The sequence below is a fragment of the Aedes albopictus genome, chromosome 1, assembly GCF_035046485.1.
Source record: "Aedes albopictus strain Foshan chromosome 1, AalbF5, whole genome shotgun sequence".
Taxonomy (NCBI): Eukaryota; Metazoa; Arthropoda; class Insecta; order Diptera; family Culicidae; genus Aedes; species Aedes albopictus.
This window is the reverse complement of record NC_085136.1, coordinates 60207752-60235453: the sequence shown is the minus strand read 5'-3', so window position 1 is coordinate 60235453 and position 27702 is coordinate 60207752. Positions and strand designations below refer to the sequence as shown.

The window sequence follows — 27702 nt, the reverse complement described above, 5'->3', positions numbered from 1 at the left end:
TTTAATTTCGGTTCCACTTCGCACTATTTACATGCATTCTTCATGGGATTTGCCATAACTGGTACACTATGGCGAAATAGGGTGCAAGGAAGCCGAAATTTTAACCCTCTACTTCCCATGGTTGCTCTAGAGCACCATCGATTTTCGACGAACTCCGGACAAACGGAATTAGATGAATATGATGCAATAATTTTTAGAATATGGTTATAACCTCATAAGGTTAACCCAACTACTACCTACTTGTTTCAATAGTTGAACTATTGATAAACAATCAAAAACCTATTCATTTACAACCAAATTTTTTTTCATTGATTTCGAAAAATTTAGCCAATTTGCAATAACTTTTGTTCTACCACTTTTTTCGGAAACGCTTTTTTGGCATAGATATAGCCGTTCAAAGTCGTGGGAAGGAAAGGGTTAAGGAAAATGATTTATTTCTATCATATTTTGAGCAAAATGTGAAATTTGAATGAGTGCAATCATCTTTTATGAAAGTGATCGATTGTTCACATATTTTTCTTGATGATTTGCATCGTTAAAGGTTGAAAATCAATTATGGCGAATTTGAGGTACTATAGCCATAACTGGTACACTGTGCCTACCAATCGACTGCTGTGGTCCTGCCTTGAGGACCCCATGGGAAGCGATTACCGGCCCATTCTCATTAGTGTAAATAATAAACATCTCGACGTCCTCGGTGGTGTTATGACCAAGCGGATTGGGCCGCATTCGAATTAGCCATAGAGGAAAATATGGATAACAAAAGCCCATCTACAATCGGTCAGCTCACTACAACAATCTTCGATGCTGCTAAAAGTTCTATACCCAGGACGAGTGCTACTCCAGGGCGTTTGCTAGTCTCTCTTCAATCAGTGGCTACGATCATCATTTCATCAGACGAAACAATGTTTCATCAACATCTTTGGAAGCAGTGACCATTCCTCATGATACCTCCTCTCTGACTATAAATCAACCCTTCACCATGATGGAACTTACTTTTGCCTTAGCTAGTGGTAAAGGTAAATCTGCCGGTCCCGATGATATTGGGTACCCCCAACTGAAGCAAATACCGCGAAGGGCAAAGCAGACTCTACTAAATCTACTGAACAGAAAATTAGACCGATGACCTTTTCCCAAAACAATGGAGACATAGCCTGGTAACTCCTATACCAAAGAACGGTGCTTTTTCGACTGAACCAAAGGACTATCGACCTATTTCACTAACGAGCTGTGTCCGTAAAGTCTTCGAACGAATGGTCAACCGCAGGCTCACCGATTTCCTGCAAGACAAAAACTTGCTGGATCAACGACAACACGCCTTCCGAAAAGGTTTCGGAACAGGAACCTACTTTGCCTCTCTCGGTCAAGTTTTAGATGACGCTCTCCGAACCGATCAGCACGTAGACATAGCAGCTTTGGACATTTCCAAAGCATACAACAGAACCTGGACACCATTTGTCCTGAAACAATTGTCTGCATGGGGCCTGGCTGGGCACATTCTCCATTTTATAAGAAATTTTCTTCTGGACAGGACCTTTCAGGTCTTCATCGGGAGTCACAGGTCAAACATAGTCAGGGAAGAGACCGGAGTTCCCCAGGACTCCGTTCTCGCAGTGACACTATTTCTAGTGGCTATGAACGGAATATTCGAGGCGCTCCCCAAAGACATACATTTTTGTTTATGCTGACGATATTGTTATCGTTGTTGTTGGACATAAGCCAGTTCTACTTCGAAGAAAACTCCAAGCATCTGTCACGGCCGTCAGCAAATGGGCTAAATCGGTAGGATTTGAACTATCTGCAGATAAAAGAACCTTCACACAAATCTGCAATAACCGGCACCGAGCGGATTTGAAGCCCATAAAAATTGAAAACAAGGTAGTGCCTTACAAGATTTATTGCCGCATTCTCGGTGTCCATTTAGATCGTCATCTCAAGTTTCAAAATCATTTCAACATGACCAAAAACGAATGTGAATCCAGGGTCCGTCTACTACGATCAATAACCAGTCGTCACAACCACAATAACCGTGAAACTGCGTTGCGGATATCATCCGCGATCGTAACTAGCAAACTTCTATACGGGATAGAGCTAACTTGTCGGTCATCTGAAGAAATGCTACAGATATTAGGGCCAGTATACAATCGCTGTGTAAGAATAGCCTCCGGTTTACTTCCATCCACCCCCGCGTCGTCTGCATGTGTCGAAGCAAGAGTATTGCCATTCTACTACGTTATCGCCACTGCTATATGCACAAGAGCATTGAGCATTCTTGAAAGGAAGTATGGAGATGTAGAGGGAGTGTTTCTCCTTGGGGAGGCTAACAAACACCTTCAGGAAATAGCCCATCAGGAACTCCCCCCGGTAGCGGAATTGGACCGGATTGGAAACCAAAGGTGGGACTCGCCTAAACCAAAGGTCAACTGGGTCTTCCAACGACACTACAAAGTCGATGAAAGTTCGGCTGGAGTCCTAAGTACTTTCAAACGTGTGAAAACGACAACATTAGCCGGATATGATATAATCTATACCGATGAATCAAAGGCTGATGATAGAGTTGGTGTTGGGGTGTCAGGAATGGAACGAGACTTTCATAAACGACTGCCAGACATGTGTCCAGTTTTCTCCGCTGAGGCTGCAGCCATTCACCTAGCGGTCACAAATGCAACGGCAACTCGTACAGCGATACTATCTGACTCCGCAAGTGTTCTCAAAGCCCTTGAAACGGACCGAATACGCCACCCGTAGGTACAAGCAATTCGTGCGGCAATGAATCCTGGTATCCTCTTCGTTTGGATTCCTGGCCACTGCGGCATATCCGGCAACGAAAGTGCTGATCGGCTTGCGGCCTCAGGTCGTAACTCCACAGCTACTCACAAGGCAAATCCCCTCCCAAGACGCGAAAACTTGCGTCAAAAATATAATTACGGAAGCCTGGGGTGCAACATGGCAACAAGAACGTCATCTCTCTCTTTGCAAGGTCAAGGGCGAGACGAAGAAATGGATCGACCGAACCAACTGGAGAGATCAACGAATCCTATCTAGACTGCGAACTGGTCACACACGTATTAGTCATATGCCGTCTGGACGATTTCATCATGTTATCTGTGATGTATGTGGAATTCGACAGACCATTGAACACATACTTGCAGTTTGTCCTCAATACCAATCCTACAGAACTACATACGGACTAGACACTGGAATTAGAGACATCCTTGCAAACGACCCATCCGTAGAAGCAGCCCTGTTACTTTTCTTAAAAGATTCAAAACTCTACGAGCAACTTTAGCTAATAAATACTTAAAGTTGAAGACAGAAGCCACGACTATTTGTAGGACTACGACAATGATTTACGGAACAACAACAGCCCTTAACCAATGATGAAAAACGCACGTATGCAGGACATGATTCGCTACCAATATTTGTAACAAAATAATATCAAACTCTGTAATTATTTAAATTTGTAGGTGTAGGAGGGGCATAATTAGCAGCTTAAGCATTTTGCCACTAAATCCAGAAAATTAAGTGCAACCAATGTGTAATTTTAACGTTCAATCCTCATTTGAACCTTAACTGACAAGAGCTAATCGTTGAAATTCCGAATAAAGTTATAGGGTAACGGTTGAATTTTGGACCCCTAGAGGACATTGGTTTGAATTTAATTCAAAATCAAACAGATTCAGAGGGTATTTACACTTAATGATGATGTTAGTATGTTCGTAAAAGTCTCTACTGTCCGTTAAAAATACCTACAAGGTCATTTCTGGCTGAAAGTTTGATGAAAATAAATGATTTTTGAGGCATCAGTTTTCACTGTTTTGGACACCCCAATATATTTTGGACCCTCTTCAGTATATATTTTGGACACCCGGTGTTTAAACTCGTTTGAAAGTATTTTGGAAGAATTTGCCGCTTGAATATGATAGATCACATCCTAATTACTTGATTGACAAAGGCTGATTAGACGAACTTTGCGAATTTAGTGCGCTAGAATGATAAACGTTTTTGTTTACATCTGCAAGTTTCCTCAGCACCGCAATCTCTTTTTGTAAACATGATGCGACACTCGCTCGGATGACGAGATTGGCAAAAAATAATTTCAAGGCAAATAAGGATATTTCCAGTAAGGAAATGATTGCTGCCCGTGCAGAGCGATTTTATTTAGCAAATGATTCTAAAAATTTCCATCATCTTATCATTAAACCTGTGTAAGTTGTGATAAAAGGGCACAGGGGGTCCAAAATATATGGGGGTCCAAATTATATTGGTTACCCTAAATGTTGCAAAATTTTATGTTTTTAAAAACGTATAAAATCGCGAGTTGCGTTTTGAGGGTGGAGCATAATGAGCACCCTAGGTGGGACAGGATGATCAATACCAGTTTTGCATACAATCAAATGCTAATTGACTATTCTTGCTAATGATAAAGCATACCGTCAACAATCAATGAGAATTTGAAGGGATTACGTGGTTTAATTTGCAGGGAACTGTGGGGTTTCAAGGAGTCTTCTTTTGAGGATTTTTTAAACGGTGATAATACACAGATATGCAGCTACAAATCGAGTATTATGGCGGCAAATTGTTGATTCAGTATTATCATGAATTTGATGTTAACTAAATAAATGAAATACACAGATACTGAAAATTTCAAGCTAATAAATTGAAAGTTACAGACAAAACCTTACTATATGCATTAAAACAGAGAAAACCATAATTAAAAATCGTTTGTTGAAGATGTTTACCATTTTCATTATTTTTTCACCAGTTGCTCATTTTGCCCCACCCTACTACCAACTCTTTGAAGCATATTTTTTCAACAAAATAATTAGGCGCCGTCCACAAATTACGTAACGCTCTAGGGGGAGGGGGGAGTATGGCCGAGCGTTACGGTCCATACATTTTTTTTTAGGATTTTCATACAATAAAGCGTTACGTTTTTTTTTTTTTTTAGGATTTGCATACAATAAAGCGTTACGTAGGGGGTGGAAGCTCAGGTAAAATATCTCCTGGGCGACCATTGAAAACACCACCCCCGGCGAAGACTGCCGCTCGAGCCTAGCTATTTAGCACTGTAGTTGGAGGAAATGCCAATGCAGAACCTGTAGCTTCCGGGAAGGTAAGCCCAACTCCCTGGGTTAGTGGTTGCTAGTCTTTTTTACGGCTGGCTCGCAGGGCCTGACACCAATTGGTGTCAGGCACTGCGAGCCAGCCGTAAAAAAGACTAGCACCGGAAAATCAACAAGAGAAGAATGCGAACCGATACCAATGGCGACGACCACAGCGACGAAAAGGGACTTGCGATTGGAAGCTCGGTACGTGGAACTGCAGATCTCTCAACTTCATCGGGAGCACCCGCATACTCGCCGATATACTGAAGGACCGCGGGTTCGGAATCGTAGCGCTGCAGGAGGTGTGTTGGACAGGATCTATGGTGCGAACGTTTAGAGGTAATCATACCATCTACCAGAGTTGCGGCAACACACGTGAGCTGGGAACAGCTTTTATAGTGATGGGCGACATGCAGAGGCGCGTGATCGGTTGGTGGCCGATCGACGAAAGAATGTGCAGGTTGAGGATCAAGGGCCGATTCTTCAACATTAGCATAATAAACGTGCACAGCCCTCACTCCGGAAGCACTGATGATGACAAAGACGCATTTTACGCGCAGCTTGAACGCGAGTACGACCGCTGCCCAAACCACGACGTCAAGATCATCATAGGGGATCTAAACGCTCAGGTAGGCCAGGAGGAGGAATTCAGACCGACGATTGGAAAGTTCAGCGCCCACCAGCTGACGAACGAAAATGGCCTACGCCTCACCGATTTCGCCGCCTCCAAGAATATGGCCATTCGTAGCACCTTCTTTCAGCATAGCCTCCCGTATCGTTACACCTGGAGATCACCACAACAAACGGAATCGCAAATCGACCACGTTCTGATTGATGGACGGCACTTCTCCGGCATTATCGACGTCAGGACCTATCGTGGCGCTAATATCGACTCTGATCACTACCTGGTGATGGTTAAACTGCGCCCAAAGCTCTGCGTTATTAATAACGTACATTACCGGCGGCCGCCCCGGTACGATCTAGAGCGACTGAAGCAACCGGATGTCGCCACCGCATACGCGCAGAATTTCGAGGCAGCGCTGCCGGACGAGGGTGTGCTCGATGTGGCCCCTCTAGAGGACTGCTGGAGTACAGTCAAAGCAGCCATCAACAACGCAGCCGAGAGCACTATCGGGTACGTAGAACGGAGTCGACGAAACGATTGGTTCGACGAGGAGTGCAGAGCGGTTCTGGAGGAGAAGGATGCAGCGCGGGCGGTAATGCTGCAGCATGGAACCCGACAGAATGTGGAGCGATACAGACAGAAGCGGAAGCAGCAGACCCGTCTCTTCCGGGAGAAAAAGCGCCGCCTGGAAGAAGCGGAGTGCGAGGAAATGGAACTGCTGTGCCGTTCACAAGAAACACGCAAGTTCTACCAGAAGCTCAACGCATCCCGCAAAGGCTACGTGCCGCAAGCCGAAATCTGCAGGGATAAGGACGGGAGCCTCCTGACGGACAAACGTGAGGTGATCGAAAGGTGGAAGCAGCACTTCGACGAGCACCTGAATGGCGAAGAGAATGTAGGCACGGAGGACCAAGGCAGCGAAGGAAATGACTATGTTGGTGCAGCAGAGGACGGGAACGAACCAACTCCCACGCTGAGGGAAGTTAAGGATGCCATCCACCAGCTCAAAAACAACAAAGCGGCTGGTAAGGACGGTATCGCAGCAGAACTCATCAAGATGGGCCCGGAAAAGTTGGCCACCTGTCTGCACCAGTTAGTAGTCAAGATCTGGGAAACCGAACAGCTACCGGAGGAGTGGAAGGAAGGGATAATCTGTCCCATCCACAAGAAAGGCGACAAATTAATGTGTGAGAACTTTCGAGCGATCACCATTTTGAATGCCGCCTACAAAGTGCTATCCCAGTTCATCTTCCGTCGTCTTTCACCTAAACAGGGTGTCTACTCATAACTCAAAATAAAATTCCCTTAGTTTTCCAGGTTTTTCCAGATGAAATTTTGAAAGTTTAAAATTAAAAAAAATAACCCAAATTTTCTAAAAATTATAAAGGGTGACTTAGAATATCATCGGCAGGTTTGTTCTCTTCGTCATGAGGGATTTATGTCGGCCAAATTGCCTGAAACTTGATCATATTTAGCTTGGTTGGGAAGGATTTGATGCCAACTCTGAGTTCAACAGGTTTCCCCATGACGAAGAGAACTGCCGAAAATACGTAAGTTCCCCTACTCTTCAAAAATTCTTTCAAGATTTCTGAGCGTAATTCCTGGAATTTCTTCCAAAGTTTTTTCCTGGCTTTCCGCAGAATTCTTTCACGAGATATCTGTGTGAGTACGTTTTTTTTATCTGTATTAACGAGATTTTTAGCCCTGGGCTAGTTCATCTCGGGACCCACGCTTTACTTCCCTTCCGAAGGAAGAACTCACATTTTGTGTGTTTGTCGGGAGTGGGATTCGATCCCAGGTCCTCGGCGTGACAGTCACGTGTTCTAACCATCCAACCAGGTCCGCTGTTTGAGTACGTCCCAATATTTCTTGCAAAGTTTTTCCGATATACTTTCAGAGATTCTCGCTGGATTCCTCCTGAAGATCCATCCAAAACTATTCAAAGTTTCTTCAAGAATGTCATTGGTTGGGCCTCATCGCCATGCAGTTAGTGCCCAGATGAATGAGGGTTCGATTCCCGCTCCGAGTGATGAAATTTTTCACGAGAATAGCTTCTTATCCGCAGCCACTCCGTGTTAAGTTTCGTTCAACCGGTACAGCCGCCGGCTGAAGTCAGTGTCCATGTCTTTTTTTAGTGGTTTTCCGGAATAGCTATCCAATAGTTTGTGTCGGGATTTTTACCGATAGTTTTCCGATATTTCTCTTATTTTCCTCGCGGAACTTCGTCCGTAGCTGCTTTCAGGATTCCATGAGGTTTTCAGAATTCCTCCTTGGATGTCCTTAATATTTCTTCTCGGGATTATCATTACCTAGAACTTTTTTCGAGATGTCTCATTTTTTCTCAGGTTTTTCCTGAAGTTCCTGTCGAGATTTCTTCAATAACACTTTGCATAACAGAAATTTCCTATAAGGTATTTCGTGAGTTATCCCAGGAGACATTCTGAAGAAAACCCGTAGAAGAATCCCTGCAACAACTTTGGGAGAAATCCCTAAAGTAGTATCCCGAATCTCGGCACAATTTCTGTTAAAGATTCCGGGAAGAATTTCGGGAATAAAACAGAGAATATTTGTAAAAAAATTCAGGTGGATCACTGCAAGAAATTTGATACAACTACAAGGAACATTGCAATGTTGTCTCTGTATTATTATTTATTATTAGTTTCTTGACCATGTCATTATATCATACTTGTTAACCATCATTGGGGCTACACCCAGCCTGTTGATGAAATTAATAAACAATAAACAACAGCCAGGCTCTGAAACAATGCATGAGAAAAAATCAATGAGAAATATCAGCAATAACTCCTGTGGAAATCCCAGTATGCACTCTGGAAAAAAAAATCTTAGGAGAAAGTCCAGGGTAAATTAGGAAAACTCTGAGAGACATCTCATGACCAACTTCGGAAGGAATCTTCTGAGAAAAGTTCCAGGAGATACTCCGAGAAATCTCAGGTAAATTTTTAAAATAAAGCTCGCGAAAACTTTTAAGAAATTCCTGTTGGAGACCAGGAAGAACATCTCAAAGAAAATCCAAAGCAATTGTTTGAAGATATCACAGGAAAAAAATGAAATAAATCTCTTGAGGAACTCTTGCAGTAAATTAGTGAAAACTCCTTCAGAAAAAATTTTGTTGGCACACGTTGTTGGGAGAAGTAGTAGCAAACAAGTATAGCTTTCAATTTCTGCCGAAAGAATTAAGTTTTGACAAGTTTTAGTGTAGTTATGATTTTTTGAAGTTCAAAAATAGTCGAAAAACACAAAATTGATTTGATGCACCTCTTAAGTTCAATGGATTTGTCTGAAATTTTGACCAGTTACTTCTTTTAGGATGCCAATCAAAATATGGGGGTGGACTTGAGAATCAGAGAACATTTTTGAAAAAGTGGACAGGCCTAGTATATATACTAGTATATACTTATCGTATTCAATAAAATTACAAATTACAAAATTATGAATAGAGAGGGAAGCTTGAAGCAGCTCAAAGTAGCTTTGACAGCTATTTGTTAACATAAAAGTATAAGCAAGTTGGAGTAACCTCGAGCAAGTGCGAGTTGAATCATTGAGTTACTTTTACAGTTATTGTTCAAATAAACAACTACGAGGAAAGCCATTAAACAGGCCAAAGTCTATAATAACTTTAGTTCAAGCTACTTTTCTCAAAAACCCATCTTCAAATAGCTTAGAAATAGTCGTTTGACTTGAGCTTACATTCAAAAATCCCTGCTTTCGTGACAACCCACTGCATCATTTCAATGAAAACTTTTTAATTGCCGAATTTTAACATTTACCTTACACGCCCACTCTTCGCCAGAACCGCCAGGGCGATAGATCTTCTTCTATCACAAAAATAAATGAGCATATGGACACTTCGACCGGGGAAAAAAGGTGTAGGCATTAGGACACCCTTGACATTTCAACCCCTATTAAATTACTGGAAATAGAACTCACGGCTGGCTATAGCCTTGCCCCGAACAAGAAGGAAGGGGCAACGTCTCTTGAGACAAACCTCTCCTCCCCAACATTCGCAACACTCATGACAGTCCCGTTGCTCAAATTCGTGTCTCGTAGCCGTTTCGTCAGCCGTGTCACGGCCTACACGATGGAAACCCGGGAGATCCGGCAGCGGCTGCCTGCTACGACTCCGCCAGCACTTCCTCCTTGGAAACCCACCCAACAAACCACTCTTGACAACGTCTTGACGACGATCGAAAAATTATTGACAGCTCTTCCCGACAGCAACAGCAGCAGCAAGCCCACAAGAAACACAAACGCAAAAAAGGATGGGCCGAGACGAAGAACGGCGATCAAGAATGAAGAATCCGGACACCGCCGCCACCAACACTACTACTGTGGCCAGTCAGTGTCCGGCACGAGGTCCCATCCCAGCGGAATCGGCAAACACTTGCTTCCCCGTCGTACACAACAATGTCCCGCAAAAGATCACATCCAGATCCGTCGCGGAAAAGTGCCATTTCCCATTCATCTTTTTCCCTCGAGAAACCACGACGGGACGTCGCACAATTTTCCCGACTGGCTGCTTCTTCGTTCTTTTTTACAGTCCATCCATCCGATCCGCGGAGAAGGAACCGCACACAGCACAGCACACCACTTTTTTTCTTGCCCTCTTCTTTTTTCCTCCATGGCGTCCGACGGGCGCTCCGCGAACTCTCGCGAAAAAAATTTTCACCGCCCCACAAAGTGTCACTTTTTTCGGCCGCAGCGCGGTCGCCGCGGCCGCACTCGATTCACTCCCGCTGGGGCCCGGTCCGGCGCACCGGAAGGGCCACACTTTGACGGTACTTTCCGCAATATTCACCTTATAGTTGGCTCCGTTTTCGCCGCATACTTCCACAAAGAGTTCGTCCATTTTGGATTTGTGAATATTTCTTTCTCTTCTCCCCGCACTCACTGACACTACACTGCTCAGCAGCGCTCTTCTTCAACACTACACACAACTCTTGCGGCTGACGGCTGGCTCGCTGGCGCTGGCACCAGAAAAACTCGCAAGCTGCTTCGCGGCTCACAGTGGGACGATTCAAATTCTTGGTGACCAAAATTAAATCGTGTGATGTTGCAGCACTTTCGCAAATTTCTCGATTTCTCGAACTGGGTCATTAGCCATTGGTAATCGATAGAGACATGGGATTGAATCCCATTTCCGAGAAACTCACAAAATGTGACTACTTCCTTCAGAAGGGAAGTAAAGCGTGGGTCCTGAGAGGAACTAGCCTTGGGTTTAAAATCTTGTGTTAATAAAGATAAAAAGAATACTTTTATTTGATTTGTATGCAGCCTGAACTAGAATTTGAAGTCTATTACGCTGTTGTAAAAATTTAACATCCGATCATTAAAATGTTATAGATGTAACTTTGCGTAGAGAAAGTTTATATGCGCGTATGTAGATTGTAATGATGCAACAAGATGATTTTGTTTCATGCCCCAGCATTAGGTAAAATGAGATGCTTATGCTTATACACGAACAGTACCCCATAGACGAATTCTTAACTTTCCTCGAATGTACATTCCCTAGTTCAGTAAATGTTAACCAAAAAATCCCACCATCTATCCCACTGTGCGGTTGCCGCCTGATGGCCGATGAGTGCATGCACTGGCTTTCGGCTCGCGCTGTGCGGCTGCTGCTTGCTGGGCTGCTGTCTTTTCAGCTTTTTTATTCTTTGCTCTCAAACACGAGAACGGCGGCAGGCGAATGACAACCATAAAACGGAACAAATGAAAGCATGAAGTTTTCAGGAACTGTCGGCACAAAGAGGAGAGTGTGATGACAGTTTGCGCGAGCAGCCCAGTACGGAGGGTTAGCCTAACATTAGCCTAATGTGAGACTAACTGGCCAGCATGTTAGGCTAACTTTTTGTCTCACTTTTGCCTAATGTTAGTCTAAAATTAGACAGATATGACACACTTTTGTTAGACATGTTGCAAATTCGAAACATGTTTGTTAGTCTAACATTAGACTAACGTTAGACATGTTTTAGTATGGGCTGTTAGACGAATGTTAGGCATAGATTTTATGCTGCTTGTTTTCATTCCAGCTGTCATCCGAGCAAGAAGTGTGATTGTAGTAGTGAACTTTTATCGGCGTTCACTACTACAACCGCACTTCTACCTCGAATGAAAGCTGGACGAAACATATTTAATAAAAAAAATCGGAACCTGTTTTAATTTTAATTTTAATTTTAGTTTTAATTTTAATTTTAATTTTAATTTTAATTTTAATTTTAATTTTAATTTTAATTTTAATTTTAATTTTAATTTTAATTTTAATTTTAATTTTAATTTTAATTTTAATTTTAATTTTAATTTTAATTTTAATTTTAATTTTAATTTTAATTTTAATTTTAATTTTAATTTTAATTTTAATTTTAATTTTAATTTTAATTTTAATTTTAATTTTAATTTTAATTTTAATTTTAATTTTAATTTTAATTTTAATTTTAATTTTAATTTTAATTTTAATTTTAATTTTAATTTTAATTTTAATTTTAATTTTAATTTTAATTTTAATTTTAATTTTAATTTTAATTTTAATTTTAATTTTAATTTTAATTTTAATTTTAATTTTAATTTTAATTTTAATTTTAATTTTAATTTTAATTTTAATTTTAATTTTAATTTTAATTTTAATTTTAATTTTAATTTTAATTTTAATTTTAATTTTAATTTTAATTTTAATTTTAATTTTAATTTTAATTTTAATTTTAATTTTAATTTTAATTTTAATTTTAATTTTCATTTTCATTTTCATTTTAATTTTAATTTTAATTTTAATTTTAATTTTAATTTTAATTTTAATTTTAATTTTAATTTTAATTTTAATTTTAATTTTAATTTTAATTTTAATTTTAGTCTAGTCTAGACGATGTGCGGCGCCCGGCACTGAAAATTGGAAGCGTTTGCATACAGGTACAGTGGAACCCGGAGAAGCACGATATTGTCGGACGGAATGGGCAAGGAAATGGGTTTTAATTGCCCGTTGTGAAGATTTATAGATTTCGACGCAAATCAGGCCAAACATGTCTAAAGATCCTATCTGCAGAAGAGAGGCTCTCTTTGGTTTCGCTCTCTTTCGTTAATATTTCAGTTGTTTATTTGTTTTAATATGTTTCCAGTTCAAAACCGAATTAGCGACATTTTTTCTTTTACTTGCGCTGCTTTTGCCTTGCGTTAAACACAATGTCGGAAGTGGGGCGCTGTATTGTACACCTGGTATTCTATACAGCGCCCCACTTCCGACATAGTGTATAACGCAAGGCAAAAGCAGCGGAAGTAAAAGAAAAAATGTCGCTAATTCGGTTTTGAACTGGAAACACAATATGTTTGTCTCCTTGCATTGAAACCATTGTCTTTTGATTTGTACTGTAAAAATAGTTGAAAAGTGTACCATTACATTGCAATAATGGATCATCGAAGCCGACTTTTTCGCAACTCACCGCATCAAAACAAAAGCGCCACCGTATATGGACGGTAACACAGTGACAGCAGTCGAGTTACGTCAAACACACAAGGCTACAGTGGCGCTATCTGTTCATTTCATAGCGGCCGTTTTAGTTATTTTAGTGATCCATTGAAAGAGAATGTGAACAAAGAGAGCCTCTCAAATGCAGATAGGACCTATTGAAATGTTTGGCCTGAAATATATAAATGATAAGGCTCATTTTCAGCGTCAGTGCGTTGTTACACACCAATATTTTTTTTCGCTGGAAATCAGCAAAGTTTTGCTAAATTTTGCCGAGCTGAAAATTCAGCAATCAGTTCAGCAATAAAAATTACTGAAATTTTCAGCAATTTCGGATGTCATCGTAAACGTCAAGAGTTTACTGAAAAGATCAGCAAATTTTTGAGGATTGCTTGATTTTGACAGACGTGGGATTCGGTAGCACATTGCTGATGGATTTCAGTAAATTATATCAAAATAAAAGAAAATCGGCTTTTTCTTTATTGGTATTACAGTAGACTTTCGGTCGGTGCAAGCGGTTAAACCACCGACGAACCGACGTGACAGCTAGAACAAATAAATTCAAATTTGTTGTCCGCGACGCCATGATGAAAAATAGCCGAACACTATCGCCACCTCTATAACGGCTCGCGATTATTTGATAGCTCGACACCGAACCCCCGTGTGTTCATAGAGGAAACGGTTCGCGTCTGCGCTGATTTGACAGAAGCGATCGCTCGCTTCGGTGGCCGACCGTTAAATTTGGGGGGGGACACTTTTGAATCACCACTGTCACGTCGGTTCGTCGGTGCTTATACACTCAGTAGCAAAAAAAAAAGCCGAGCTGATTTTTTCTCCTAGTCATGTTCAATCTGCTGCAACTTTGGCAATTATCAATATTTTTGACTGAAAATTTTACCATTTCATCATCAATATATTGATGATGTATGAACAAAATTTCATATTGATAGAAATTATATATTTTAAGTTATAACAACTTATATGAAAAAATCTATTTTTGGACATACCTTTTTCAAAAATCCGTATTTCAGTGAAAAATTTAAGTAGCTTCATAAAAATTTCACTGCAGCGTCAGTAAATATAGGAAATGTTGTGGTCAAAATTTGAAATGTTTTCATCCAGCGGTTTGGACCACAGAAATCGTCAAAGTTGAAGTACTACTGTGGGTGCCTACAGTTTTCACTCCATATTGACCACGCTGAAACACCGGTGCAGAAAAAAAGCCGAGGTCAATTCGTTCCATTAATGTTTAGATTCAAGTTTTAATAAACCATCCATATTATATGACATATTTTTATAAATTTTCGTGTGGTCTGCTAGTTGTTTATGACATTCTACACGTAACAAATAGTGCGTTACGCGTTACACTTAATGCGTTACAAACATACATACACACTCAATCACGCTTCCACTGTTCGGTAATTTATTTTTTGCAATTTCTAATCGTAATAGGCTGTTTTACCCCACGCAAATCTGACAGGAAAAGGCCTACTTTCCCACACCAAATTAACAGTGCTGTAATGGTTCATTACAGCACTGATTTGCGTTGCGTAATGAACCATTACAGCACTGTCAAGTACAAGACACTGAAGACGACCTTACAGTTGAGGTCGAAATACGTATCTGTCAAAGGATGCAAATTCTTAGTGGAATTCAAAGGAACCGTACTTAACCCGATTTTCTTTTATTTACTGTTTTTAGTTTTGGTCAACTTGATAACTATGTTGATGCTTTCTGGACGCAGTTTTGAACAATTGTGACGACTGCGCAGTATAACCTGTTATGATTAGATTTTCTTTAGCATTGGCTATGAACATCAGTGTGCAGTTTGATGAAAAAGTTTTGTTAAAAATTATCCTCAAGGGTAATTTATGAAATAGGGTCCTAAAATTAAAGACGAAATCTCGCTTATATTGAATAATACGATCAAGCATGGTATTTTAATCGGAATTGTACTTTACTCGAACTTGAAAAACAAAGGAATAATGAGAAAATTTGAAATAAGTAAAATGGTAAATAGTTCTACTTTGACATTTGAGGTCAACCTTGTGTGACTGAGCTCGACATTTTTCGCACTGGGATTTCAAAAATGTTCCTATCTGACATACACGGTGAAAAAAATCACTCAAAGTATGTGTTATAAGCTAGAGACGAGACAAAAGGCTGAAAAAATAAAAATTATATATTTTCAACTATGGTTAATAAAAACGTCAAAAAATGAGTAAATATGTACTCTTGAACCATATATTGTGGTTTAAAACAAGAATCCCGATAGGACTTTAGGAGCCTATTGCAAAAAACGTTGTACGCAACTCGGTGCAGAACTCGATTTTTCCAGCACTCGTCGTAATGATCCAACTCGGCAAGCCTCGTTGGATAAATGTACGACTCGTTCTGTAAAAATCGTCATTCTGCACCTTGTTGCGTAAACTACTATTACGATTTTTGATCAGTAAAGCGAAAAAATACCGATACTTCAGTTATTCTACATAAAAATACTGACTCTCAGCAACACATTTCATTTGTTTGCTGAAGACGGTAATTGCTACTACCGGTAGCTCAGTAATACTGAGTATTCACTGAAAAGAGTGAAAAGTCAGCAAAAACAAGTGTCGACTTTCCAGCATTTACTACGTTTTACCGAGTTTTCATCAAAATTCAATGAAAACAAACTTCGCGCGCATATTGGGCAGCTGTCAAACGAAAATGTTTTTCGCAATGAAGATGGTTGCGGCCATTGAAGGAAGAAACTTTTGCTGCAACTGCGCTGCTTTTAAAGTAGATTTGCCATTGGAAAAATTGCCCTTCCCCAAATCTGATTCTTGCTAAGAAAATCCCACAAGGTAAGTTATTGGATATCTCCGCTGAGTAATGCGTTGGTTGTCAGTAAACGACAGCTATTATGGGGATGAAGTGCAAGATAAAGTGTTCGGTAATGTTGTTGTGCAAATTTACTTAGATTTACTTATAGCTTGCTCACCGGCAAATCTTTTTCCGAAAAAGCGTCTGCCATGAGGTGACGACATGGACATATAAACTAGTAATTCCAGTTCCATGAAGCATGGGGGTTCGGGACAAGGCCGGATATAAATCAAAGCTGGAACAATAGTTAGGAATCTGGAATCAACGGGAGGGCTGGGGATCGCATTAACTGCTGAAAAAATCGGTAATAAAAAGTAATATCAATTTACCGAAAAAATCCGTAATACATTGACAGCAGAATTTACTGACTAAATCAGTATTCATTTGACAGCTAGCAATTTCACGCTATACTGAGTTTTCGGTAACGAAGAAAATTACCGAGTTAACTCTGCTGTTCAAAAACCCAGTAAAATTTTACCGACTCCGGTAATCAAATCTTAGTGTGTATGTAAGTGAATATACAAGTAGTTTGTATAATTTACAAATTTTGGCAACTGTAAAAAAATATTTTAAGTAAACAAGTTGTGGGGTATAATTTAGAATCACAAAGTGTGATATAGAAAGGCATGTAATATAATATGGATTGTTTATTAAAACTTAAATCTAAACATTAATGGAACGAATTGACCTCGGCTTTTTTTCCGCACCAGTGTTTCAGCGTGGTCAATATGGAGTGAAAACTGTAGGCACAAACAGTAGTACTTCAACTTTGACGATTTCTGTGGCCCAAACCGCTGGATGAAAACATTTAAAATTTTGACCACAACATTTCCTATATTTACTGACGCTGCAGTGAAATTTTTATGAAGCTACTTAAATTTTTCACTGAAACTAGCTGTACCCGGCAAACTTTGTCTTGCCTACTGCGTTTTTTGACGTTTCAAGTCCCTAGCCAAGCCCAAGTCCCCGTTCAAAAAGTATGAAAACTCGATTTTCAAAAACTCGCAATTTTCCCATGTTTTTTGCCTAATAAACCTTCCTTGGGTGAAAACTAACAAAACAAAACTTAGACGACCCAAATCTGACCATCCGTTCGCAAGTTATGCGCGGTCCCACGTATGCCACTGCATTTATATATATATAGATAGATACGGATTTTTAAAAAAGGTATGTCCAAAAATGGTTTTTTTCATATAAGTTGTTATAACTCAAAATATATAATTTCTATCCATATGAAATTTTGTTCATACATCATCAATATATTGACGATGAAGTGGTAAAATTTTCAGCCAAAAATATTGATAATTGCCAAAATTGCGGCAGATTGAACATGACGCATTTTAGGAGAAAAAATCAGCTCGGCTTTTTTTTTTGCTACTGAGTGTACACCGGTGTACTCTTCAACAGTACTCGAACGAATATTTTTTTATTTACATTACACTTATAAACAATAACATCGATACCGTATTTGCGGCCATGGTACATCTATACAACATACAGGTAGTCTCGATTACGAAGGGTGTTAATTGAATCCTTTGGGAACGTTCATAAATTACGTCCAGCATTTGGGGGAGGGGGAGGGTCTAGAAAAGTGTGACAGTACGTGTATTAGGTATGGGACAATAGCGTGACAGAGGGGGGAGGGGGGTCAAGAAATCCCGAAAAACGATGGGCATAATAAATGAACCTTCTCTTTCATGTTTTCAACACTCCCCCTCAAGTCAACATCCGAGTATCACAGACTTTCTTTATCACAGATATGTTTAACCTGAACATAAAAACCTCTGACAACTTCTTTTCCCCAAAGTTAAAAAATCATTTTACACGTTTCGATCACCGTGCTAACGAATGTTCGGCTTCCTTACATTCTACAAGAATCCTACACATCTTTTAACATCTACATAACCTCCATGTCAACGCACACAATGCTCCCCCTATCCGAGCAACTAGTCCAATTATTGTCAACTGCTCCGTAGTCTACCAGAGTTTGACAATCACAATGCACACTTCCTTGCAGGGGGTTTCAAACTGTTATTCATGAACTGTTATAACTTTTCTATCAACTATTTTAACAACACAACAAAACTAACCCTTTCTTCTTTCATCGCCATGTTTTCTCTTCTTCTCTCAATGGCCGAAAAGCTGGTTCCTCGTATCCGTGCTGGCCATCATCGCTGGTTTCACGTTATTTCTTTTACACGATACATTTAACTGGTACTGCTTGCCTTTGTAATGTCCGACAACCGTCACTTCTCCTTCCTTCTGGATTTCCACTTTATCTCCGATGAAACTGGCGTTCATGCCCGATCTTGCTACTCGACTAACCGAGAAAAGATTACAGCTGAGTTGGGGGATGTACAATACATTCTTCGCTTCACACTTTGTCTTCTTATCATCAACATCCGCATAAAGCACCATATCTCCACAATATTCCGCCAGCATCCTTTCACCGTTTGCTACCATCACTGCTATTGGCTTCTTTAGCGGTGTTGGGATAATGTCATATTCTGAATCTGCACGCCAAACTGAGCGGAAATCCAAATTTTCATTAATTTTGGTGCCCGGGAACCTATTCAAAAATCCAATTGAACTTTGTATGGGAGCGATTTGTCGAATCACCCCTCGTCGCATTTTCTACTGGGCGGAGCTGTCAAGCAGTTGCCCAGCTGTCAAAATGTGATTTCAAAAAAAATCTTTAAAATTGATTTTAGGTATCAAAATGAAGTTCTAAAGATCTGAAAAAAAACATACTGGCTCAGAAAAAGGTGCTCTTTCGTATAAAATTAAAAAATCAAAATACTTTTAAAAATTTAATAACCCAATTGCGCGCTCTAAACGCCGTATCTCACTGAAAAAGTTGGAGTCCTTCACCATATGGTTTGTTGCACCAGAATCTACGAACCATTCCATTTTAACAAGATCTTCTTTTTCTTTCAATGCCAGGAATACCACCTCCGCGCCTTCGGACGAACGATCTTCTTCCATCACTTGATTAGTTTTGTGGTCTCGGTAATTCACTTTCCCGTTGTATTTCCGTTCGGGAACCACTGTCACGTGACAATCAATTTTTCTATGTCCTATTTTTCCGCACCGAAAACACTTCACCTTAGACCAAACATGTCTACTCGTCATGGCAACACCCTGAATATCGCCGTCAGGGGCCAACTGATTCATCTTCAAATCCACATCGAGCAAACGCTTTTTTCACAAAGTCCATTGTTACACCGCCTGGAAGAGTCTCGATCGCGGTGACGACGGAATCAAATGACGGCGGCAGCGTTAACAGCAAATGGCAAATCGCATCCGAATTTCCACCGCGGCGACACTTTCCTTCAATTCGCGAATCAAGCAGTCGAACTTTAGCAAATGTTCCGGCAATCTCACATCAACCCCTTCCACATACTTCAATGTGAGGAGCTGCTTCCGAATATACAATTGCCCGGCAACACCGCGACGTTCGAAAACTGCCCTTAACGTGTCCCAGATTCGTTTTGGAGTAACACCGTAACACAGTCTTTCACTAATTCAAGCTGATTATCAGCTATGGCCGAAATAATCGAAGCTTTACACTTCTTCTTCGCGGATCTGCGTTCCACCATTTCCTTTTTCTTTCGAGATTTCACTTCAATGGTATCGGCAGCCATCTCCTGCAACTCATCAATCTCCCGGTGGAGGCAATCAAGCAGATCGAATGTATCTAGAATGGTTTCCATCCGGAACTTCCAGTTGTGGAAGCCGGAACCATCAAACGCGGCGACCTTCAATTTCTCATCCATGCCTGGACCCATTACCTGTTGGAGGCACCACACAGCGGACAACAACAGCGGACGAGAAACGAATCGGCGGAAGGACTTCACGGACCGGGAAAGAAACTTATACACCGGTGTACCATAGACTAATTTCAAGACCTCGATGTACCAAAGAAAACGATCAAATTTTCGGTGACCAGTCCGGTACCCAATAAATATTCATAACCGTGTATTTTTTTTCCGTGTAAATTGCTTTTTGTGTAAATTTCATTTAGCGTGTTACACTGATCTGACAGCTCTGACAGTAAGGGACTAAACATAAATTATGTAAAGTGAGTACCGAGGATTGTTCACAATTTGCGAACTTGACTGCGGAAAAAATTGCGACCATGACGCCGCTGGGTGTACTCTTCAACAGTACTCGAACGAATGATTTTTTATTTACATTACACTTATAAACAATAACATCGATACCGTATTTGCGGCCATGGTACATCTATACAACATACAGGTAGTCTCGATTACGAAGAGTGTTGATTGAACCCTTTCATGTTTTCAACAAATCTTACCGCATTTGGTGCTCCCGCATTTGATATGTGCACTTTGAATGCACACATCAATATTTTCGGACGAAATAAGCAAGGAAATGGGTTTTTCTTGGGGTTTTTACCCATACAAACAAAAATTGCATTTAATGCAATCTGTATCGTCATCGCGGTTGAAACCCAAAGTTTCCCCACACGCGACAATCGGTTTTTCTCCAAACCCATGAGCGCTTGCACACTGACGTCATCATTGTCTCCTTCTCTTTCTTTCCTTCGGCGTCGGTCCATAAAGCCGTCCTTGCCCTCAAAAAAATTTGAGGGCAATGTTTACAAATTGTATGAAAATTCGATGAGGTTAGGTTTTTGATGCAAGCCTCTATACGTGAAACCTATTGTGGATTTAGCACCAAATTGGTGTCGGAAGTAACTTCATTGACTTCCGCTGGCTTTCCTGTGCGTTAAACATTACGTCGGAACACGGAGAAAAAGCAGTCCAGTTTGTAACAACCAATTTCTTTGTTATCTTACAAACTTGAAAATTAGTTGTATTTAAGTTGAGTTTGGTCGTATTAAAACAAAAATCCTAGATTGAAACGATCATTTGTATTGGTTATTTTCGCCTGTAAATATTATGCGAAAACAAACTTGATTTTGGTACTTCCAAGCCATCGTGTTAGTTTTTTGTAGAAAAAGCATAGTTTGATTTTACCAATATCCAGTTTATTTATTTCTGACCTAAAAACACGAGAAGAAGCTAAAATCTTAGGTAAATACAATAAAAGCTGCCAGTTCCACCAAACTAAGATCCCAGTTGGTGAAATATCAACGTACGATTTTGGTTTTAGCAAACTAATATTTTGGTTTGTTGCATTAGTGGTCTCGCCACCGCCAGCTTCATTGTTGTTTTTGTCAATAATGAAATATTTTTGTGTAAGAGTTTGGAATCACGATTATCGAGATTCATCCGCTTCGGCCGGGAGAAATTATTAGATTATTCATCCGGTTCTCTTTAGCAAAAGGCGGATGCTTAGCAAGCAGGTAGGTCATATTTTTTACTGAAAACTGTTCGTCATAGGATTCTAAATAGAATCCATGTTTTGTTAATCATTTCAGCTAAGAAGGCAACGAGCGTGAAGAGGGTTTTATTCACGGATATACATCGTTTCCCGTTTTCAAACCTTTCACGAAGAAGTTCATTTAAATCGGTCTCGAACCCCTCGAATCGGCCCGATTATATCTTTCGCGAAGACCATCGATCTATTGGGTTTCTGTGGAGATTATAACGACCAAGACCCAGACGCTTTCAAATAATAGAGGAAAACGGAAAAGTTCTGAAATGTATGTCGATTAAAATTGTAATATTGAATAAGCATGTTACTCATTTTTGTGCCAGCTCTTTATAGACAAAGTTCAATAAAGTGTTTCAATATGCATTTAAGAATTTTATTGTTTTATTGATTCTAGAAGAATGGAGTGAAGGGATAAGAAAGGTATTGCTGTGTATAAGTTCAACAAACACGTTGTTTAATTTTAACTAAAGTGTTCGTTTATTTGAAGCTAAATTTTGATTCACTCAAACTAAACAATTTAGTTGAATTTACAATAATTTCACTTAAATTTGGCTACTGTCAAAATTATTCAACTTTCATATTGGTAAAATCAAATAAAAGTTTGTTTGATCGAATGTCTGAGCCTTACCTTTCATTTTAGTTTGTTTCAACCAATGTCAATTGCTTAATCAAACCAATGTTTGGGTTGTGCAAAATTCAATGCGAAAGTTTGGTTGAATCAAACTAATTTTTGTTCGTGTTTACTATTTATTTTTCTCCGTGAAGTAGTGCGCTGAATAGAGCATCAGATTCACTATACAGCGCACTGCTTCCGACGTTATGTTTAACGCACAGGAAAGCCAGCGGAAGTCAATGAAGTTACTTCCGACACTAATTTGGTGCTAAATCCACAATATCGTCGGGCAGTGCGCTGGGCAGCGAATCTAGCCCTCTATCCAGTGCACTTTGCCCGACGCACGGTTTAGCAGAAAAATCGATTTTCGCGTATCAAAAATTCCGATTTTTAACTGCACGAAGAATATTTATTTAATGAGTTATGTTTTGTGAAATCCCATTTTGAATTTCAGTGATTGAGTCGTTTAGACAATCTTTTCCATCACTCAAATTAGTTGACTGATAAATTCTATGTACGCTAACCCGAGCACTAACCACATAGATTGCTGTCGGAGCTCGTCGAGAGCCGCAATCGGGTTTCAAAATTTTGAAAAATGTATTGATTTTTTAATTTTATATTAAAGAGCACCTTTTTCTGAGCCACTATGATTTTTTTCAGATTTTTCGAAGCTTGTTTTGATACCTAAAATCAATTTCAAAGAAATTTTTTGGTATCACCTTTTGACAGCTGGGCAACTACTTGACAGCTCCGTCCAGTACAAAATTCGACGAGGGGTGATTCGACAAATTGTTCCCATACAAATTTCAAGTTGATTTTTAAATAGGTTCCCGGGCTTTAAAATTCATGAAAATTTGGATTTCGGCTCAGTTTGTCGTACAGATTTAGAGTATGGAATTATCTCAACACCACTAAAGAAGCCAATTGATCGTATAGCTAGGGATTTCGAGGTAGTGCGAACATATTGCATTACTGCTGCACTATGCCCTATTAGCATAAATCACATTTTGAAGTAATTTTAAGTTGTCACGACTTAAATTTGGCATGCAAATAATGATACAATAAATTTAAGAAAAACGGTCCTCACTCACGCTATTCTGGATGAAAAATCAACGTTCGAAAACACATGCATTTTGTATAAAACAAAAGTAGAAAAAATGGGTCGAGGATCCCTGAAAGAAAATTGGGTTTTAAAATTAGGAAAATTTCATTTTTTTTTTTATTTTTAAACAAAAGAGCACCTTGTTCTGAGCCGCTATGATTTTTTTTCAGATTTTTAGAACTTTATTTTGTTACTTAAAATCAATTTCAAAGAGATTTTTTTAAATCATCTTTTGACAGCTGGGCAACTGCTTTACAGCTCCGCTCAGTACAAAATGCAACGAGGAGGGATTCGACAATTCGCTCCCATACAAATTTCAAATTGAAAATTAAATAGTTTAAATAGGTTCCCGGGCACCAAAATTGATGAAAATTTGAATTTCGGCTCAGTTTGGCAGTTTCCCACTTATTTCTGATACGGTATTCCACGTATTCCGTTTTTATCACGGTTTTCAAGTGTTTAAATTGTGGAGAAACTCCAGAGAATACAAATATGGCTGCCACAACAGCCAACTTGGACCATGCCCCTACTCACGTTTTCAAAAGCACCAATTTTAAAAATTCGTAAACAAAAGCGCTCTATTTAGAAAAGCTGTCTCATTTTGCAAGTAAACAAAGCCAGGATTTTTTTTTTGCTTTTATTAACGTGTATTTTAACATTAAGCAAATTCTGCACTTCAAAGCCACGATAAATAAGCTTCGTTTGTCAGATTCGTGCCTCTAAAGTTTGTATGCAAAATTGCAATGGGATTTCTTGACGTTTAACCTTAATTTCCAGTAAAAATTTCAGTAAATCAAGCATAATTTTTCAATCCGACGTAACTCGAGAATGTAAACAAATCCGGGTTTACTGCTGCATGCATGATTCATAAAGCAAATTGAAGAATCCACATCACTGTTTGATGATTTATTGCTTAATTTGTTTAACTAAGCATATTTTTCGAAATGACGTATCTAACTATTTTGATGTTTACAACTTTACTGATAGATACACCGTTTTGATACATGAGAAAACCAAACGACGTATCTAGCCAAAATCAAAAGTAACAGATACACCAAACTGGCACCATACAAAAGCGACGTATCTGGCATGACGTATCTCGAACCAACCCGGTGTATGTGTATTTTTGTCAAAATTCATTGTGAAAATGATATGGAATGAGTAGGTTTTGTTCCTTACCTAGTGCGTGCAATATCCCTGGTGATGTTAAGCACGAAAAAACTTATGAAAAGTCTTTTTATAAAAAACTATTTTAGTGAAATGGTCGTCAACATTGACCATGAATTTACTCAGATCAGTGAAAAAGTTAGATACGTCGATTTGAAAAATTATGCTTGAAATCTTCCGCACTAACAATTTAAGTACCGGGTCATCGAGTCAAAACAAACGCTTCCATCTCGCGTGGTGAAGCGTTCGCCTCTCCGTTTCTCTCCCGTCTCTCCACTGGACCGAGTCCGTTATTCACTCACACACACTCATTTATGTTGCATGCATGCATGCGGCTCGCAGAGAATCCGCACAACCACCACCCACCCGATGCAGGAAGCAGGTGAAGCATAACAGCATACCGCCCGTCGTCGCTTCTTTGCGTTGGTGATTTGGCGCCTCCATCGAAGCACGTGCATCGAGTCGGATTCGAAGTGAACAACCATGCGTTCTCCATTTCCAACGGTTTATTGATAGAAACACCATGCAAATGCGCTAGTACACCTAACGATTATGACTAGGGAGGTTGTCTTCTCTTCTGGGAAGATGCACTCATGTATGAAATCCGTTACGTAACTTAGGTGAAAATATTATGCATATTTCTAGCAGTATATATTTTCAACTTCAAGTGTTTGCGACGTCACGAATGCAATTGAACGAATTTAAATCCACTCCAGAGCAGCGGGGAGGTCTTGCAATATGTAAATGACTTCTCGCTTTTTCACCCTTCTGGTCCGGTGTTCGGAACGAACGACCAAGGTGGTGCAAGTGTGAGCAAGCATAAAGCGAGGTAATAATCCGCGAGCTCTTCCTTGAACTGAACTCGTCCACCTGTGCATATGAAGGTGATGATGATACTCGAGCGATGAGTCTCTCTTATCATCTTCGCTTCGCGGTCTACACTATGTAATGGATCGCACTTCAAAGAGAAAATTGGTACGCGCGGAATCCTACTTCCCGGTGGCACTACTGTATCAGCTTTACAGTCAGCGTTTCCTAACGTCTCTCAGATGCCCACTTGCTGGGTCGAATTGAAACCGTGCTGATTCCTCCCAGAGCTTGTTTCTGAAATGTCCTAGTTTTTCTCAGGATTTTTTCTTCTCGAAATTTCATTAAGAAGTATTTGCAAACTTTCTCACTACATTTTACCTGGACTCCTTCAGCTATCCTATGAGACATTCCGAAGAAAAATACATACAAAAACTTCGGGAGCAAGTATCAAAGAAATCCCAAAAGGAGCAACCAGAATCTCGGGACAATTCTGGTGGATCACTGCAAGAAACTACGAGGAAAAGTCTGGGAAAAGCTCTGAATGAAATCACAGAAGAACTCCATGAGAAATATCAACAATAGCTCCTGCAGAAATCCCAGGAGCCACTCAAGAAAAAAAAATCCAGAAGAGAAAAAGTGAAAGTATGTGTTACAATTCCAGGATGAATTCAGAAAACAAATTCTGAGAGATATTCCACACTGCAAATTTTGTTTACTGGTATTCAGCAAACTTTGCTGATTTTTTTTTGTGCTGATTTCATTCAGCAATGCAAATTTACTGAATATCAGCAATTATTTTTCAACTTACTGAACCATCCAGGAATTTTGATAGTTGATCAGCAACGTTGTGCTGAAATTCACCATAAATTTTGTGTTGGAAACGTTTCAAAAAATTTGGTGCGCAGGATCAACACCGGAAGAAATCTTCTGAGAGAAGTTCCGGGGGAAAATCTGAGAAAAATCTCTTGTTGAACTTCGAAACAAATCCCGCAAGAAACTTTTGGAAATTTTCCAGTTGATGAAACTCTAGTAGAAATCCAGGGAGAAGCTCCAGAAGAAAGCTCACGAAAATTTAAAAAATACAGAAGAAACTTCGGAAGGAATCCCGGGACGAACTCCTTAAGAAATTCTTAGAGGAGCTCTATTAGGAATCCCAGGAATAAGGATCCTGTAGCAACTCATGGGGAAATTCCGGGAAGAACTCCTGGTGAAGTCCCAAAAAGAACAGCGGAAGGAATCACAGAAAATCTTCAAGAAGAATCCCGAGAGAAACTTCAGGAGAAACTCCGAGACAACATCTGCGATATATTCTAAGAGAAACTCATGTAGAGAATTGGGCAAAACGGTGGAGGAACTCCGAGAAAATCCCACGAGGTGGCAATACCGGGAATTTCACTGGAAGGCAATTATGTAGGCTCACCGTGAAAAACTTCAGGAGAAATAGGTTGGGATTCAGGAACCCTGGAAATTTTACAAGCGAGAATATCGGAAAGAATTGTTCGAATCTAAAAAATAAGAGTAGGAATCCGGAAAAATCTCCGCGAGGAAAAAAAATAGGAAAAATACACATCTTGTGAGAAATCCTGGAAGGAATTCCAAGAGGTAGTTCTAGAGAAGTTCCACAAAGCAAATCTGACGGAATTTCAGGAAAAAATCTTGTAGCAAAGTTTCAGAAACATCTGCTATATTCAGGAGTCGGAGTTTTCCTCTTGTTTATCTAGCGTGGTTATCCAGACTTGCTTTTCACATAATCATCCAGAAGAAAATAATCATACCTACACCTTCAGGTACCAACAAGAATGATACTACTTGTAGGTAGACACAACTAACTAAGAATAGCACCAAAGCACTACCAGTAGTTAGATACTACACTAACGAGCGTAAAAGTTCCGGGAAAACTTGAAAATTAGAAGATACAGCATGTTGATTATTTTGCGAATTGAGAGATGGAATTGTGAAAAAAAATCAGATCTGGTGGGATTCGAATCCACGCCTCCGTATTCGCTAGACCAGCGCTTTAACCAACTAAGCCACAAAAGAGTTAACCATTCTGCGGAAAGCCAAACTTACTCCGAGCCCATACCATAAACACTCCTATTTTCACAATTTCAATTCAAAGTTCCATTGTACAAAAATGTCTCCAGTAACTTCTTCGGGGACTGCATCACAAGCTCCTAATGCTTAGAAGAGCTTTTACAAAAAAAAATCTCTAGGAGCTTCTTTGCAAATGTATCATTTTATAGCAATTCGAGGCAAATTCTTTAACTATATACAGCCTAATCAATGTCTATGCTCTATGATGAACGACGAAACCGATGATGTAGAGGATGCGTTTTACGAATGTCTCAACAAAACCTATGAAGAATGCCCAATGCTGACTATCACCAGAAACTGGACTAGCGGATAAGCGGGATCAACGAGAGTGATAATCTCAAAACTCTGTGGGAGTTTATCCACGGACCAATAAGTAAGGCAGCGCGGGTGGACGACGAGGACTGACAGAGGTGATGGGCGAGAAGAATGTTGCCAGATGCTGGTGTCGGGGATCCAGAGAGCAGGACGCAAGAGTAGCCGAAA

At 39.8% G+C, this 27702-nt stretch overlaps 1 protein-coding gene across 7 annotated transcripts in view; it reads right to left on the bottom strand.

Annotated features, from left to right (window-relative positions):
* Positions 1-27702, bottom strand: part of LOC115269373 (fragile X messenger ribonucleoprotein 1 homolog) — a 161741-nt gene that overhangs the window by 36631 nt on the left and 97408 nt on the right. For 5 of the 7 annotated variants that reach the window (XM_029878040.2, XM_029878041.2, XM_029878042.2 and 2 more), the window contains exon 1: positions 10550-10707. The exons of 1 other annotated variant lie outside the window; for it this stretch is intronic. In XM_029878040.2, the coding sequence (XP_029733900.2) occupies positions 10550-10600 (51 nt within the window). In that variant the 5' untranslated portion in view covers positions 10601-10707. Of the gene's footprint in view, positions 1-10549; positions 10708-27702 lie in introns of those variants that run through there. One more of the 7 variants, XM_029878045.2, reaches the window with a different exon arrangement.